This window comes from Protopterus annectens, chromosome 2.part1 (genome assembly GCF_019279795.1).
Source record: "Protopterus annectens isolate FY-2018-M chromosome 2.part1, PAN1.0, whole genome shotgun sequence".
Taxonomy (NCBI): domain Eukaryota; kingdom Metazoa; phylum Chordata; order Ceratodontiformes; family Protopteridae; genus Protopterus; species Protopterus annectens.
Window position 1 is genome coordinate 1378609228 of NC_056729.1, and position 19433 is coordinate 1378628660.

The 19433-nt window shown below is 38.2% G+C and overlaps 1 protein-coding gene across 13 annotated transcripts in view; it reads left to right on the forward strand.

Annotated features, from left to right (window-relative positions):
- OTOF (otoferlin) overlaps positions 1 to 19433 on the forward strand; it is a 2911272-nt gene that overhangs the window by 2104864 nt on the left and 786975 nt on the right. For all 13 annotated transcript variants that reach the window (XM_044062838.1, XM_044062837.1, XM_044062844.1 and 10 more), the window contains exons 11-12: positions 5648 to 5732; positions 17388 to 17547. In XM_044062838.1, coding sequence (XP_043918773.1) covers positions 5648 to 5732; positions 17388 to 17547 — 245 coding nt within the window. The remainder of the gene's footprint in view (positions 1 to 5647; positions 5733 to 17387; positions 17548 to 19433) is intronic.

Genomic DNA, 19433 nt, shown 5'->3' on the forward strand with positions numbered 1-19433 from the left:
GGGGCCGCTTTTGTTTGGCATCTACTTCTCTGAAGTACAGGTCAACACTAAGGGACTCTGGCTAACAAAGTTTGCAGATGACTGCAAACTGGGAGCCATTATTGAATCCCAAATGATGTGGATACTCTACAAAAGGGCCTTACAGAAACAGATGCTTGGTGCCAGAGCCATGGGCTCAAGCTCAATGCCAAGAAATGTATTGTTATCCCTTTGGGAAAAACATGTATCCATGAATTACCATATAGGTGGCAGTACACTAAACACAGAAAGTGTGATAAGAGACTTAGGGACACAGGTGGACAGTGGTCTCACCTTTGATAACCACATCGCCACAACAGTCAGGAAATCCTTCTATGTGGCACACCTCATCACGAAGGGCTTTTCATCCAGAAAAAGGAGGTCATTGTCCCACTATACTCATCCCTCATTAGACCCATTATAGAATACAACGCCCCATTTGGTATGTACCTCTCAAGACATCTGCAACAACTGGAAAGGCCTCAGAAATACCTCACTAAAAGAATCACAGGCCTAAAGCAGATGCCCTATGCTGACCGCCTTAAAAAACTCCAGCTATACTCTGTCGCATATCGTCTACTCAGAGGCGATCTCTGCTTAACATACAAGGCCATGTCAAACCCAGAGCTGTTGGACATGCTACACTTAAAGAAATTCCAATCCCTCAGAGCTACACGCTCCAGGGATCTAAACCTTGTCATCACAATAAACAAAACATGCTGGAGGGATAGGTTCCTGACCCAGAGACTCCCCAGACTCTGGAATAGATTGCCCATACATGTCAAGCAGAGTGCCTCTTTGGACCTCTTCAAGAGGAACCTTGATGTTTGGATGGGAGAAAGGAAATTCACCCCAGGGATCACGTCAGTCGCCCTGCTAGACAGGGGTCCAGGAAAGTAAATAATGTGGGAAGAAATAGCCAGGGAATTGTTATGGCTAGGCTTGTATAGGCCCTAGGGCTAATAGCCTAGTACCAACCTATGAACCTATGAACCTATGAACCTTGGCTTTAGATGATTGTCATTGTTGAAGGGACTCGCCGACCCCATGTATAAATAAGAGTAAAAGGGTTGTGGATGGATGTAGGATTTATTTGAGTAATTTTGCAAAGACACTGCTTGAAACAATGATCTGTACTTTCTTTAGTTCTACTATCTGCTACATACAACTAAGCCATCTCTGTTGCATTAGCTTTGGTCTGAGCTCTGAATATGTCAAAAGAATACTTGGAGATGTGTGCTTATAATCAGTGTGTATGCGTCAAACATGAATTAATTCCATATACTGCATTTTGCACTGATACTAATAATAAGCGCACCGGTCCTGCCTTTAATATTCAGCTTTTCTAACCATAAATCATAATTGCTGCCCTGTTTAGAGTCTGTACTACATTCACACTACACAACTCAATAGTGCACACAAAATCTTTGCTTTACTCTGTTCTTCTATTTCTGTTTCTAGTACATCCAAATCTTGCTACAACACTGTGTTGATTTTTGCCTATTTTTTTAAATGATTACAGCCCTCATGTTGCTTACAGACTTGATTAACTGCTTTACCATATGCATTCCACTTTGCTTTACTGACCTTGATTACATGTCATTCTGTCAGCTTGTTTATTGTCAGACATCTTTTCTTTTTGAATATATTTTTCCATTTCCAGTGCCTTCCAACCATCTAGCCACCATCACTACTGCCCATGTATCCCTATCACCAGAGTGAAAGCTGTCCATGGCTCAGCTTTCATCCAGGCAGTCATGAGGTGCCTTTTCATTTTTCCAGTGTATCCTCTCCCTAGTTGCCTGTTGGAGGGCCTGCTATATTTATACCTCTTGCCATGAGAGTTCCTATCAATATCCCATACAAGCTGCCTATAGACATTGTTTGAGAAACCAGGCATGTCCCCAGCCTATAATATTGCATGTATTAAACATTTTTCTGGCATTAACATTCTGGCGTTGTGGCCAGGGTGACATTGTCATCTTATAGTCACCCCCCCCAAGTCATCCAATGCCTGAGTCACTAATCAGACATGAGTTGTCTGGGTCCAAGACAAGGCTTCATCCCTCTATGCCATGAAAACAGGCAACCAGGCATCATTTTGAAAGACATGCAGTCACAATGCGTTCCTCTTTATTTTTTATTATTTTAACAGGGTGGGTTTTGTTGTGCTCTCATTTTGATTCAAAGCCTTTTTTTACAAATGGCTAGTTCCTCATCATGATATTAAACTCTGCATACATCTAGTGTTTTATCCCAGGCCAAGTCAGCCTGTCTTAATAACTAACCCATTAACAGATTGTTTCTGATTCCACAGACAATTCTGTTATTGGTGAATAATACTGGTTGCTATACTCATTGTCTTTCATTCTTTGTTTCATATCAGTCACACAAGCATCAGCTGCCCCTTAAACCCCTTGATTTCTAGTAAAACATAAATGACTTGTATATGGTAGATTCTTCTTTGAGTCACAATAAGCTTGAAACTTGTCTTTTAAGACATACATCCTACCTCTTTCTTATTCCTTGTAGCTAAAAGTGCTAAAATACTCTGCTTTGTCACTTATAATCTGAGGTAGCATTGGATGTCACATTCATTCTGGTTTTAACACCATTTGCAATGAACTGCATATGAAATCTTTGAAGCCAAACATTCCATTTTTTTGGCAATTTCCATGAAGCTTCAAAGATTATAGTGCACTTTTAAACCAAAAAAAATTGAAGAAACAGCTGAAGATTAGTGATTCATTAGACAAAACAACTTGTGAGAGCAGTATCTGTGACTAAATGTGTCAAAGTTATAACTGATTTTATGTTAAAAGTACGACAACGCAAACAAAAAAAAATACAGAATCAAGATTTTTCATTGAAAGTGTTAAGATGAAGCTGACCATTCCTTATTAACAGTGACAAAAGAGACTGGTTTGTTATTGAATATCAGTGTGATGCAGTTGAGAAATCAAGGATGAATGTCAGAAAACAGCTTAGCAATATATATATAACCTTTGTAGTCCCTTATCAGATGGTTCAATAGTTTTCATCTGCTTAAAACTAAGCAGCAACACAAATAACACCATAAAACAAGATGCAACTTACCAAAGTTGCAAACAGCAAACCTACAAAGAGGAATAGATTTGAAAGTTTTTTTTTTTACTGTGTCTTTGCAAGGAGTGTACCCCCCTGCACCCCCTTGAGTGTGCCTTGCCTCTACAGTCCCTTGCTATACTACATATTAACTCCAGGTTGCTGAACATTGCAGTAAGAGCAAAAAGCACAAGAAAAAGCCTGACTATCCCTGCAGCTCATCCCATATAATCTCAAGGCATTTCCAAACAAGCTGAGAGAGATATAATCCAGCTAGTATGCATTGGGCCAGCCCTGGGACATCTGCCTAATGGGCAGTGCTTTGTATATGTTCTTTAATAGCCAATAAAGATGCATCCTTATAAGGTGCCTAAACCACATCAGCTGATTCTAAACCATATTAACTGACTTCTGTCAACCTTTCGGAGCAGTAGCTGTAAACCGGGATCTTATAGGACCAGCTGACACTTCAATGTATCACAAACAATGCCTGCTAGACCGCAAATGAACCTCATTTCAGCCACTTGTTTTTGTGATCTCATTCTTTTAGTCAGAACCCAAAGGTGCTGGCCATGAGTAAGGATTGAGACATCGAGCGATCAGCAAATTTTGAGATGTGCTATATAACTCAGCTCTCACTTAACACCAAAGACCAGAATAATGCCTGTAGCACTATTATTCCTACACCTGTCAATCTCCTAATTCCATCTACTTTCACTTGTAAGACTTCAAGATATTTAAACTCCTCCACCTTGAGTGAACAATCCACTCTTTTCCAAAAAAAAAAAAAATTTGAATTTGAATACTGACAAGTGAACATATGCGTTGATGACAGTAAGGCAAGCAATTTCCTGGACTTTGGTGGTAAAGTGAGACAAGTCTTATAATGAACCTTGTGGTTTACCATTTAGTCTGTGTTTCCATTCTTACCTGTGACCATGAGGTTTGAGTAGTGACTGAAGGCTAAAACTAATGATGCATAATGCAAGAATGATGCTATATCAAATGTTACTAGGCTAATTTTATAAGGCACTACGTAGTTTGGCATGCTGAAAAAATTCTGAAGTACAGCTCCTTCTGAATTACTTTTTTAAGTAAAACCAGTCCAGTTGTGGTTGTTTACTAGTGAGAATATTTCCTGGGTACCTCCCCCATGAAGCACCTAAAATTTCTACATTCAGTACAAAAATGTTTAACAAGCAGGTAAGACTGCATAAAACAATATGAAGTTCAACTAAGACTTCAGTCATCCTAGAGCATTTGAAAACTCAGTGGGATATTTTCATACTGTTGAGTTGACATTGTTGCATTTTGCAGCATGAGATAGTATATGCTTTCACAATAAACCTACTCCGAAATTTTGAAAAATGCAAGACCGCAATGATGATTAACATCCCATTAGTCAGGTTAGGATGAAGTATACCCTCCTTTCCCACACTGACTCATTTATGCACTGTATAAGTGAGACCAGATTTTAGAAAATGGCTGTACATCTTTAGCTGAAAGACACTAGGGTAAACTCACTTGCCAGACCTGTATCAGAGCAGAATAAAATGGGAATTTATTTTTATTTATTTAACATTTGTTGACCGGGAATGTCTGACTAGGTTCCACAGAGCCTGTTTTCAGCGGAGGCCTGGGGAGAAATGCTCCAGATGCATGTTTTTGGAATGTGGGAGGAAACCCACGTGAACACAGGGAGAACATGCAAACTCCACACAGAAGGCACCCCAGCTGAGAATCAAACTGGAGAACCTCTTGCTGTGAGGCGACAATGTTAACCACTGCACCACTGTGCCGCCCTTGTAAGGGAATCACTTGTAAGGCAAATTATCACATGTAGAGGAGGAATTAATGGGACCAGAAAGTGTACCATATTGAATGACATCTACATCTAAACAGCAAAGATGAACTGGTGATTTCTATACTGTTTTACCATTGGTACAGTAAGAGGATATTAAAAACAAGCATTTTAGATGCAACCATTAGAAGCCAGGCCTTGGTTTGAAACGTCTTACAGGACTGGAGTTCCTGCATAAGGAGAAACAGTTTTGACAGTAAAATTACATTGCTATTTTTGTAAAATTTATTAATGAGTAGCATACGGGTTGATCAAATATTTCCTGGTTTGCTAACTGTTATCTCTGCTGAAAGTACTCTTTAGTGCAGTAACTAACAAATCATTCTGGTTTAACCAACCACAAAAAAATGGAACCTGCAACCAGAAAAAAAATATTATGACACACCTCACAAAAATCTGTCATTGTTTCATTTCTGTATTGTAATGTCAAATGGGTCATTGGATCATCTTATAAATGCATGTTGCTTCTTGTTTATGAAACATATGCACTTAGGAAATATAGTTAAAAAAATCTGTTGATTGTTGGTATAAAGAAAACAAATTAAACTATGCAAATGCTTATGTGCACTAATTCGTATGTGACAAATACTTTAAATATACAGTACCAGGAATGTACTAATGCCAACAACTTTTTGTACTTATAATAAGTATTTTATTGATTTGAACTGGTGTGTTTCTTTTCAGGTAATTCACTCCAAAAACCTTCTTCGCAGTGGAACTTTGGTGGGATCCTTTAAGCTTGACGTTGGCACCGTGTATTCACAAGCTGGTACTTGCTCTACATTTTTCCTGTCCTTGTTGTCTCATAGCCTTAAATGCATTTGTAACTAAATTCTAGATTTGAACTAACAGATTTACCTCAGACAACAGAACTAATGAATTGTACATTCCTGTCTGAAACCAAATATAGAAAACTGTCAAAAGTCTTAAAAAGGTTATCAGTAAAACTACAAAAAGGCACACACAACCTTTTTTGATCTATATGATTTATGTAGGTTAATATTTACATATGACCCCTTTCTCCACTGTTAAGCTGAAGGCAGAGATGCATATAAACTAAGTTCCATGGTGCTAGAAGTTATATTGGATCACATTCATAAATCTTTTGCTTAGCTGCAATTGCTAGATATGACTAAGCATAAGGAACATTTCCTGGCTATGTGGCTTAGAGGAATAAGGCCATATATATGGCTTAGATGACCCAAGTTCAGTTAGGAGTTTGGGGGCTGGAAGAGCTGAGCAGGGGGAGAGAATGACCAGCTTTGCCAGCTCACTTAACTTGGTGGAAGGAGATGGTGACCTCAGTTGGCCATTTGCTCTCAAGTAAGCAGACATTTGCATGTAAGACTAGAGACATAGACTTAGTAGCTCTTGAGCAATGAAGAACAGGAGCATATGGGGGTGAGATAATATGATGTCTCACTAGTGATACAGATGCCTACTTCAACCCCAGGAACAGCGGTAGGGTCATAATAACAAGTCATTTCCTTCTACCTCACAGTCATACTTCTCAGTTGTACAGATTTTTGCCTCTTATTTTTGGTCCATTTTTTATAACATTGTGGTTTTCTGGCAAATTATTGAAGACTGAAGTCAGAAAATAATGACAGGCATTTGAGTTTCAGACTTCATACCCTTCAGAAAATTCACGATAATGCAAAACCTGCTAGTCTACTAACTTTTTTAAGTTTGTAAAAGAAGTATTTAAAAAATGTCCTTATTTTTGGTCCTTTGTCCGCTATTATTCATGACTTTGTAGAGATTTCTTGCTCAAAGAGGTTGAGAGGTGTGCTCATGGTGTAGTTCCTTGTCTAGGTACAAGCAAAGGATCCTCATGGCTGCTTAAACTGTGGCCTGTCTGGTTGGCTGCAAATGGCTTGGATATTTACAAAATTGTTCACCCTACCACAATCTCTGCCAGATGATAGTCTGATGTTGTTCTACTGAAAGAAACAGCACACTGATTGAGGGGTGGCTACATCAAGTCTCATGTGACTTAGTTCACCTTACCAAATTGCCTCATTGATTATTCTTTAGGAGTACATTCTATAAATCACAGGCTGTAAGTCTAAACAAATGTTGGAATATGGTGACTGCCCTTGCCAAGCTCCTGTGTTGAGTTTCTAATGTAGTACATATCTGCTGAAGTAATAAATACATTTACATAAATATTATATATATATATATATATATATATATATATATATATATATATATATATATATTATATATGGGTCTACTTCATAAGATCGGCAGACCATTTGATCGACATTCATTTGGTCGACAGCTCATTTAATCGACAACCAGTATTCAAGGCAAAAACTTGGGATTTGCCCCCCTCCAAATGTTGTGCGACCCTGGAATTGGTATAGATATATCTATATATATATATATATATATATATATATATATATATATATATTTTTTTTTTTTTTTTAAAATGTGTAGTTTTGTTGTATTTTCATGTTTCAAACGGGAATAGCTGGGGGGCATCGCCCCCACCCCCCCAACTATATATACCAACTCCAGGGTCGCACAACATTGGGGAGGGGGTCAAATCCCTGTTAAGTGCCTTGAGTATTGGTTGTTGATCAATTGAGCTGTCGATGAAATGAATGTCGATCAAATGGTCTGTCAATCTTATGAAGTAGACCTATATATGTATACATACATATATATATATATATATATACAGAGAGAGATAAATAGATACAGATAGACTTATTTCAGTTTTGTTTACTCTGTAAACCTCAGTAATTAGAGAGCAATACCACTGTCAATTACATTTCCTACTGCTTTCATGAAGCTCCATTCAATTATATTAGACTGTTCTAAAATCCTGAACCATCCCATCTGTACAGCATAACTGTAGGTAAATTTATTGCAGCATATCCTATTTGTCCTCTCTCCCTCACAGTGCTCTCTCTTGATAATATAACCATTGAAGTCACTTCTCATAACAAATTATTAGGGTTGAAAATGAATGATAATCTTACATTCATCCTGCATTTACAAAACTGCATAAGAAAAACTCATCAAAAACTTGGGTTGCTTTACAGAGCCAAAACTTTCTCACCGAAGCAACTAAAACTAGACTTGCCACTATTTATATCCTCCCCACACTTCTTCATGGCGGTCCCATCTTCACTAACCTCCAGGCTTCACAAAAATTAAAACTTGAACAATGCTATAACAAACAATAAAGTTTCAGGAAATTCCCCTTTCAGAACCCACCACTGTATAGCATTATAAGCCTAAATTGGTTAGAGCTGCCTCACCGACTAACATATACACTGCTTCTTAGCACCTATAAAATTATCCAGAATCCATCTGCTGTCCACCACTAAAAACATTCTGCACAACTTATGTTCCCAGTCAGTCACTACGATCCACTGACCAAAATCTCTCCTCTGTCTGCAAACCTATCAGATCTGCTGGGCATTGTCTGTACTTGTACAAGGTTGCTAAGGCCTGGAACTCCTTACCTATACTCATCAGGTGAATACTGTCCCTCCCATCTTTCAAAATAACTCTGAAAGACTTCTTAGCTAACATTTAACTTTGTTCTTGCTCAAAAATGGTATAAACTATATCCCTAAATGTGAACTAGTACCTTTTTCTTTCTTATACATCCTTATTCTCTCTTTTTCACCTACTTCCTTATTGCTATCAAATTCTCTTCTCTGACTTTCTATCTAAATATGCCATAAGCTTCCTTTTCCCTCACTTCATATTGCAATTCCTGTTTGCATTAGACTTACTTATCTTTAATTTCTCCACAAACTGTCTAAAATTTCTCTAAATATTAAATGATTGTCATATAACTTGTGTAGATTCTTAACCAATGTTTTTATATTACCTGTAACTTGTTATAATTATTTAAACTACAGATGTATTGTTTTATTTTTGAGGATTATAAAATTAGTGTTCTTAAAATGTTTTGTAATAATTTGGAGCTTTTCTCCCTTGGCCTGCACAGAAAATGGACGTTTACCCAGTCATACTTTCCCAGTAATCAAATGTCAATAAATAAATTAATAAATAAATAAATGTGGTAATCGATTGTTGTCAAATATTTGCCTAACACTAGATTTGAATTTCCCCAAACCCAACTATGCACCAGTATTGACTACCTGAGCTTTGCATCTTTCTTCACATTTATTATTCATCTATTTCTATTCCTCTTCTGAGTAGCAGATTATTAACCATGAATCTCAAAGTTGGTTCTAGTGTCAAGTGACTCCTATGCCAGCTGTTCAGCCAAGCGTTTGTAACTCATGATGTGCTGCATGTTAGTATCATCCATGTCATGCAAAGGTAGCCTGATTCCTGCTCTTTCTGGGAGATTCCCAAGGATTTTCAGGTCAGCTGAGAGATACTTCATTTATATATTTATTCATTATTTATTCTTTGTTGACCAGGTTAGTCCCATTAGGTTTAGTAGCCTCTTTTCAAGGGAGATATGAGGTAGTATTTATACTGCAGGAAGAAATTTGACTAGGGCATTGGGGAATGTTCCCTACTGCTTTTGATAGATACAGTGGGATCTTTTACATCCACATGAGTGACCACCAACTCAAGCAGATTGGCCCTTGGTTTAATGTCTCATTTAAAAGACCACACCCTCAGTAGTGCAGCTACACTGTCATGTCAACAATCAGCCTACCTGGTGTGAGAATATAACCCATAGTCTTCTGCACCAAAGATGAGTGTTCTACCTGTTGTGTCACTGATACTGATACATATAAGCCCTTCAACATGACCTAGGCCTGCCACAGGACCTCCTGTCAATAGAACAGGTATTGAGCAACTCCCATGGGAGCCACTCAGTTGGCATCTTTATGAGATGGCTAGAGAAGCAGCTTTACTCTAACACTTTCACAGATCACTGAGTTCCTCAACATGTCATGGAATTGAAACCTGCTAATTCCTAAAAATCTTAATTCACAACAATTACATCCATGCTATTGTTCCTTCAGACACTGTGCATAGCTTATAAACATGAAGACACAATGAGACTGACCAATAAAGCGAGAGCCTTTTCCAGGGAATCCACTTCTGATTTCCTGCCAGAAATCAGTTCAGTGCCTGCAAGACTGGGGTACCTGCTCCAATTCCCTTATCAATCTCATGTTTCCTCCTTGCTTTCATTTGCCATCAACAGCCTGATAAACCTGAACTCCTTTCCTAAGGGACGCTGAATTTTCTGTCTTAAAAACAGAATCCATCTCCTTTTTCCTGGAGAGTCCCTTACTCTCAGACGTGAAGATTTTATTTCTCCTACAATTTTATTCACAATAAGCAGAGACTTGCTCAAATGCATGTTAGAGGTCACATTCAGATGTGGCCAAAGACAAAAGCGGGACTAATTCAAAAATTCATATGGATAATTACAAGTGGTAATTGTGGTAAAGAATTGGCTAAATGCCAAAGCGTGATTCAGAAAATTGGTTATTGTTAAGCATATAAGTTTGCTACTCCTTGCCAAATGATAAATATATAAACACATTTTTGTATACTGAATCACAGATGTATCTTGGTGCTTCACACTGACATACTAAACAGTGGCCAGGATTTCTGCTTCTGTTACATGGAAAACATAACATCATATAGTTGCTGCAATGGATCCATATAAATGCAATAACTTTCAGTAAGCAGAAATCTACTTTTTTTTATTTTTTCTATTTTAATAATTTTATTACTTATCCCCATGCTGACTACACCAGAATGTTGTGCCCCCTGCCAAATCGCACTTAAAGCACAAGAGCAACCTGCAACTAAGTGAGGGAGGGCTTTACAAGTTTCCATGTGACTAAGCACAGCTTGCTGATCTCCGTCGTTCACTATTCAGAAGAAATTCATTTGTAACATGCTTTGTGAATTGCACTTTGTGATGCAGCACTTCAGCTGCAGCTGACATTCAGCTAATGTTAAAGTACAAGTTTTAATTCATGATTGCATTCTATTATCATCAAACAACAGAGATGCCACCTCAATGTCCCTAAAACTCACATCTTTCCATTCCCAGCTGCATCTTGTTAGTCTATCCAAGAAAGTCACAGACAATACTGATGACAGATGTGACTTTAGTGAACCTTAACACCCTTCTTTAATAAATTCAGCTTAATGCAAAGAATGTGACACAAGCTAACAAGTGGCAGTGGCATTAGTATCCCATGTTCCCACAAAAACTCCCACAGCATATGCTGCTGGACACTGTCAGAAGCTTTCTGTAAGTCTACAAAACAACTCTAAACTGCATTAACAAACTGCCATGAGCACTTGCACAGCTACAAGATTGTTTACGGATACCATGGCTAATGAGCTTGGACAATATTGCAAGGAAGATGGGAGCATATGTTGTTCCATAGCCTACATGGGATCCAAGCTTTTCATCCTGAAAAAGAGGTTCAGCTATGATTTGTAGACTCTGGCATAACCTTTTAAACAGATTCTGATGAATGGGATCCCAAGATAGTTGAAACATACACTCTTTCATATTCCACATGTATTGCACCCATCTTCCTTGCAATATTGACCAAGCTCATTAGCTATGGTATCCCCAAACATTTTCTGGGACTTTAACATCTTTGGCTGGATCTTACCCAAATCTGAAGCTTTACCATTGCAGAGGTGTGCATCTTGGCTGGACAACATATACATTAGTTTAAATAGTTCCTAAACATGCCTGTTCCTTCACTTAGTAATCTCTTCAGTAATGATCAGAAGTTCCTCGCTCTTGCTTTGTGAAAAGTCTATGTTTTCTATCATCAAGAATTAAATTTAATGACAGGATGTCTTTGAGGCTGAACTGCATGCTTTCTCTGTGACCTTTTCAAATTCCGCAGTGGCATGCTTTTGCTTTGGATCCAGTGCCACTGTAGTTTTCTTGGTCTGCTAGAATGTCTCAGTTAATTCAAGGTAACCCTATATGAGCACAGTCCATATGGTTACCTTCTTCAGCCTAACAGCTTTTCTCAACGATTGATATCTACCACATGACCACTAAGCTAACATTGTGAGGGGAAGTAGACACCTTCTAATCACAGCTCCTTGCTGCTTCGTCAGTTAATGAGGTGTTGAACATGGTCCTTTAGGTCTTACTCTGCTTGATAAAACTCAAAAGAACACTAAACATATCTTGCACAGTATCCTCCAACATACATTCACAAGAGACCTTCACTGATTATCTGTTCCTCCTGGGTCCGTGTAGTAACAGACAAGCATCCAACAAAAAACAAATCACTCCCAAGTGTTGATCAGTTGACAGTTTTGCTTCTGTTCACCACATGTCTAGATCATATGGCCTTAGGTCTGATTATATAACTGTAATGTCTGCAGTTGACCTATGACCCAAGGTCTAGAAGAACAAGGACCCTCAGTCTGTTTTAGCATGGTGTTAATGATAGAATCCGTAACTTACAGACCACTCCAATAAAACCTTATCGCATGAATGCAGATCTGGGAGGATGTAGCTCCCAACTGTGCCCATGCAGTTGCTCTCTCTTCTGCATTAGTTACTCTTGTAACATTTCTATATAGCCTCAACCTGGACTGTTTAAATGTACAGTGATCAGCACTGAGTGAGAGACTTTGTGTATTCCCTTTCCCTTTGGATCCTTTTTTGGGAACATTAAGGAGTCTGTTATATGCCCTCTTCTTTGTCTAGGCTCTAGACAGTGTAGATTGAATGATATTATTTCTTTATATGACACCTTTAGAGTCAGTGGCATGTTTTGACTATCCCTGTGTATATGCTTCCTGAGTGCAGATAAAACATATCCAGTGTTTCATACACAGGGAAGCTCATTTACAAAATGATACCCTATTAATGTCATATATGACATTTATAAGTTGTTTCATTGTATGAAGCTGTATCTGTTCATGTCTCTAGTTAACAATCTTTTGACGAGAATACAATTTAATATTTCATTGAATAAGCAGCATGCTACCATGAGACTAATTTATATGAAGGAGATGCAACTAATGCACTGTATAGTTTCAGCTGTGATCCCCACTCCTCTGGAAAGGCAATGTTTTAGTGACACTGCAATACACAGAAATTCAACTGATTCAGTTTGTCAGTAATTTATATCAGATGGCGAAGTGAGTAAGATTAATAGTACTGTTGTTTTCTTCTGTCCGGAAAACAAAATGTTTCATTAAGATCAGTTATGATTAGAGTAGCTAAATTACAGAATAATAAAAGGAACCCATGGTACAGGAGAGTCAATGCATAGTGCATTCACCATAACAGCGACTGAATCCATAAAATGAGCGAGATGCCAAGGGACAGAAGAAAGGAAGCAAAGCCAGTAGTGGAATTTGGTGCCCAGCAAAGTGTTCTTCTTCCAAGACCTTTGAGATGGTTTCACTAGTGCCGAGATATCAGAAAGTGCACATTTCACAGTAGTGTTGTGCAAATGAGGAAGAAATTGTCTGATCAGGGAAGCCATGACAGGTCCCAATGAATCACATTAAATGCATCTCTCCATAAATGTGCATGACTGTGCTAATGCTGATCAAGTGAAAAATAAGAGAAACAAATCTGCTAGAAAAAATATTGGCATAGCAAAACTGAAATGACATCTGAATGGCTTTAAAACAGAATACATTTTGAGAAGAAAGATGACCACCTACCACCCCCCCCCCCCAAGGTAAGCCCTAGAATGCTTTAACTAATGACTTCAGATACATATGGCTATGTTTAACAGAGAAATCCCTACTCTTATATTCATAGATTAATACTAAAGTAACTGCCCTTGCAAGCCATTTTAAGCATAGCTAGTTATCCATTGTGAGATTCAAACCCTCACCTTGTGTTTGTAAGGCAAACACCTTAACCATTAGGCCACCCTCCCAACCCCAGATCAGACACTAAATGAAAACAATAGAAAATTGCCATAAATATGACTTTTATAAGTTCATAGGTAACTACTAGGCTAAAAGCCCTTCATGCAAATATTTGCAAAATGATAATATCATATAAAAGTTAGACCCAGACAACCCCACACTAATAGCCAATACCTTCAATACCTTCTTTACTTCTTCTATACAATCTCTAGCTAACCACTTATCTCCTGATTCTTCCCAACTGCTCTTAAATAACATTGACAACTCCCTTCCTCCCCTGCAACTACAACCCATACCCACCTCCTACATACAATCTCTTTTACAAAAACTTAAACCCACTACCCCTTCAGCAGACAACCTTCCTGCTGAATTTCTGCAAGTAGCAGCTAAAGTAATCGCCTACCCTGTTTCCATCCTCATAAACAGATCCATAAAAGAAAGTACTTTTCCAGCAACCTGGAAGATATCACATATCATACCCCTACACAAAGGAGGAAAATCCACTGACCTTTCCAACTTTCGTCCTATAGCACTATTATCTCCACTAGCTAAAATCATGGAAAAATGTATACACAAACAGCTACTTAATCATCTCCTTCACAACAACCTACTAGCTAACACTCAACATGGATTTAGACCATCACATAGTACTACCACTGCTCTACTTTCCTTTACCAATACCATCAACTGTAATCGTAACAATAACAAACTAACCTCCTCTCTTTTCCTCGACCTGTCAAAAGCCTTCGACATGGTTAACCATACACTTCTTCTACACATATTAAAATCCCTTGCTTTGCATTCCTCTTCCTTAACCTGGTTTTCTTCCTATCTTGAAAACCGACAACAAGCAGTACTCTGGAAAACATCACTATCTACTTTACTACCTATTTCTTTAGGAGTACCACAAGGATCTATACTAGGCCCACTCTTATTCTCTATATTTATTAATGACCTCCAATCTTCTATCTCAAACACTACATGTATACAATATGCTGATGATTCTACCATTATCTGCACAGCCTCCACTCAATCTGAACTCCAGTCACTGACACAATCTACCTTTTCTACCGTTGAACACTGGTTCTCAAAAAGATGTCTCCTCCTCAATCCAAAGAAAACAAAACTACTTCTTTTCTCACCTACCCACAAATCTCCTCAGCTACACTTCTCTATTACTGCAAGTGATAATTCCCTCATCTCTCCAGACTCTACAACCAAACTGCTTGGTGTTATTATTGATAATAATCTTAACTATGACCACCACATTAACAACACTATAAAAATAGTTAATAAAAAAATTGGTTCACTGTACAGAATCAAACCTTACCTTACACCAGAAGCAAGGACCACTTTAGCTCAATCACACCTGATCTCTACCCTAATGTATGCCTCCTCTATTTACACTAATCTCTCTAAAAGCAACCTAAAAACTTACTACATCCTACAACAATATAAGAGACCTTCACTGATTATCTGTTCCTCCTGGGTCCATGTAGTAACAGACAAGCATCCAACAAAAAACAAATCACTCCCAAGTGTTGATCAGTTGACAGTTTTGCTTCTGTTCACCACATGCCTAGATCATATGGCCTTAGGTCTGATTATATAACTGTAATGTCTGCAGTTGACCTATGACCTAAGGTCTAGAAGAACAAGGACCCTCAGTCTGTTTTAGCATGGTGTTAATTATAGAATCCGTAACTTACAGACCACTCCAATAAAACCTTATCGCATGAATTCAGATCTGGGAGGATGTAGCTCCCAACTCTGCCCATGCAGTTGCTCTCTCTTCTGCATTAGTTACTCTTGTAACATTTCTATATAGCCTCAACCTGGACTGTTTAAATGTACAGTGATCAGCACTGAGTGAGAGACTTTGTGTATTCCCTTTCCCTTTGGATCCTTTTTTGGGAACATTAAGGAGTCTGTTATATGCCCTCTTCTTTGTCTAGGCTCTAGACAGTGTAGATTGAATGATATTATTTCTTTATATGACACCTTTAGAGTCAGTGGCATGTTTTGACTATCCCTGTGTATATGCTTCCTGAGTGCAGATAAAACATATCCAGTGTTTCATACACAGGGAAGCTCATTTACAAAATGATACCCTATTAATGTCATATATGACATTTATAAGTTGTTTCTTTGTATGAAGCTGTATCTGTTCATGTCTCTAGTTAACAATCTTTTGACGAGAATACAATTGAATATTTCATTGAATAAGCAGCATGCTACCATAAGACTAATTTATATGAAGGAGATGCAACTAATGCACTGTATAGTTTCAGCTGTGATCCCCACTCCTCTGGAAAGGCAATGTTTTAGTGACACTGCAATACACAGAAATTCAACTGATTCAGTTTGTCAGTAATTTATATCAGATGGCGAAGTGAGTAAGATTAATAGTACTGTTGTTTTCTTCTGTCCGGAAAACAAAATGTTTCATTAAGATCAGTTATGATTAGAGTAGCTAAATTACAGAATAATAAAAGGAACCCATGGTACAGGAGAGTCAATGCATAGTGCATTCACCATAACAGCGACTGAATCCATAAAATGAAAGATGAGATGAGGGGGAGAAGAGAAAGGAGCAAAAGCCAGTAGTGGAAATTTGTGCCAGCAAAAGTGTTCTTCTTCCAAGACCTTTGAGATGGTTTCAACCTTCGCATTAAATGCATCTCTCCATAGATGTGCATGACTGTGCTAATGCTGATCAAGTGAAAAATAAGAGAAACAAATCTGCTAGAAAAAATATTGGCATAGCAAAACTGAAATGACATCTGAATGGCTTTAAAACAGAATACATTTTGAGAAGAAAGATGACCACCTACCACCCCCCCAAGGTAAGCCCTAGAATGCTTTAACTAATGACTTCAGATACATATGGCTATGTTTAACAGAGAAATCCCTACTCTTATATTCATAGATTAATACTAAACTAACTGCGCTTGCAAGCCATTTTAAGCATAGCTAGTTATCCATTGTGAGATTCAAACCCTCACCTTGTGTTTGTAAGGCAAACACCTTAACCATTAGGCCACCCTCCCAACCCCAGATCAGACACTAAATGAAAACAATAGAAAATTGCCATAAATATAACTTTTATAAGTTCATAGGTAACTACTAGGCTAAAAGCCCTTCATGCAAATATTTGCAAAATGATAATATCATATAAAAGCCTGGTATATTTAATTTATGATTATAAAGCTGTGGAAACCTGTGAACAGGCTGAATCTTTGGTACAGTATATAGTAAAATATCCATGACTCTGTTTTAATAATACTAATGAAACAATTCCTGTATAGACTGAATACTGACTATTTTTATTTCAGAAAGGAGAATGCAAATGAACAAAATTAGTGTACATCAAAGAGGTTTCATTGTCAATGGCACTATTTTCTCTTCCATTTGTTTCTTCTGATCTTAAAAATAATGTTTCCTATTCCACCTTCCAGGGTTGTATCTGTTTTCAGTGATGATCTGATTAATTAGCTTTTGGACATGTTGTTATTCATAAATATGCATAGTACATTCTCTGATCACAGAATTTACTACTATATTGTTTCAGAACACCAGTTCTACCACAAATGGGCAATTTTGTCAGATCCTGATGACATCACAGCAGGGGTAAAAGGTTATCTAAAGTGTGACATAGCGGTTGTTGGGAAAGGAGACAACATTAAAACACCACACAAAGCCAATGAAAAAGATGATGATGATATTGAAGGGTAAGATAAAACCTTTGTTCCTGTGTGTTATAATGTGGTAATCAAGTGTCACAGCTTAACCGTGCTTTTTCGTGAAATAGTATTTGAACACTAACTGAATTTATCCATTTTGGCTTGCTTGATGTGCTTACTACTACTCTAACCAATGCCTAGCTTTAACAGAGGTTAGAGAGGTGACACTGGATGACATCATTTGTAGCATTCTGAATTGTTTCATAAACTGTGAAAATGCTGAATAAATTATTTGATCTGCCTGATTATTGTATAGCTGTACTTCCTACAGTCCCTCACTTTTCATGAATACTAAGTTATCCACATAACTTTCTCATCCATTATCAGCATGTTGCTCACTTAATGTGTTATTCTTAGTAAATGGGTCATTCAACAGTTATAAATGTAGCTGCAGACAATTATAATAAATAAATAATGATCATAGATAGCAGTGTTCACTGTGCTACAATGCAATTACTAATAAACAGGGCCACAATTATGAAACATCATTAACAAATTAAGTAATACATTTGCATTTTACTTCAATTTAAATAAATTATGTCATGTTGTCCCCATCTTGCCTCCGTTCTTGCTGGTTGGGTTTGGAGCTGATCCTCGGCTCCGACTCAGCCATATACTATAGCTCGAGAGCTTTTTACTGGCTTGAGGCTAATCCCAATCCCAACATGCCTAGTGGTAGTTACCCAGATCTCGTTTACCTCTTGCAGCATCGAGATTGCTCATACTGGTTCAGGCTAAGTATTTTCTTCTTCTTGATATATTTCCAATATTTTTTGGATTCAGATAGCTAATTTCTGTTAGTTTAGTGTTAGAGTGTGTTTCATCTTAGGCTAGTGCTTTTCTGACCTTTCCACTGCTGCCTTTTGTTGTTGTTGTTGTGGCCGTCATGTTCCTTTAGGTCTGCCTTGTTCCTTTGAACCCATTTGACTTAGAGGGTTCCCTGTTCCCTTTCTTTCAGCCCCATCTTAGTTTAAGGGCCTTTTTTTCTTTGTCTCCCTTTCTCTTTTTCCTTATAGGAGCAGTCGCTTAAGTTAGAGGCTCTCCTGGGTTGGGAAAGTCGCCATTTAACTTAGAGGCTCTTCCCTTTCCCTCCTTTATATTCTCCAGTTTAAAATAAAAAAGTTAAAAGTTTAATTTAATGTTGTTGTTGCTGTTGTTGTTTTTTCTCTTTGGTACTGTTGTAGGTGTTGCTAGCATGTCCAAAGATCCTAAAGAGTCAAAACCTTCGGGTTTTAAAAAGTGTGACTCTTGCTGCCCGAAGATGTCCCTTACAGACTGGGACAGGAGCTGTGTCTATTGCTTAGGGGCTGTACACCTGCAGGACTCATGTTCTATATGTCATGCTTTTAGTTCTTGGATCCTGCAGTTGAGAAAAAATAAACTGATTTTGCGAGGCTTATTAAAGAGCCCCTTTGATGTTTCTACTGAGGGTTCTCAGCCAGTAAAAAAACAGAAGAAGTCCCCTAAGCCATCGTCTTCATCGACTCCGACTTCAGAGCCATCTAAATCTAAGGAAAAACCTGCAAATTTGTCAGATCCGAGTGTTGGTTCTGACAAAGCTCTTTCTCCAGTGGCTCCATCAGTGGTTTCGGAGCCAGTCAGGACAGACAAGAGAACCAGGTCTCCCTCTCTGGAGCTGGTGTGGTCTGTTCCACAGTCCTCGCTGTTGTAATCTGTGGCAGGCAGACATTGGTCTTCCTCTCATTCCTCTCAATCATCCAGAAGTCTTTTGGATCATGATGTGGAGAGGGTGGTGAATAGGCTTCTCAAGACTCAGGCATTAGCTAAAGTATTATCGAGCCCAGCCCACAAGGAATTGGCACAGACAGCCCAACCTGCACCATTATCGATTCCTCCTCTGACTCCTTTGAGCT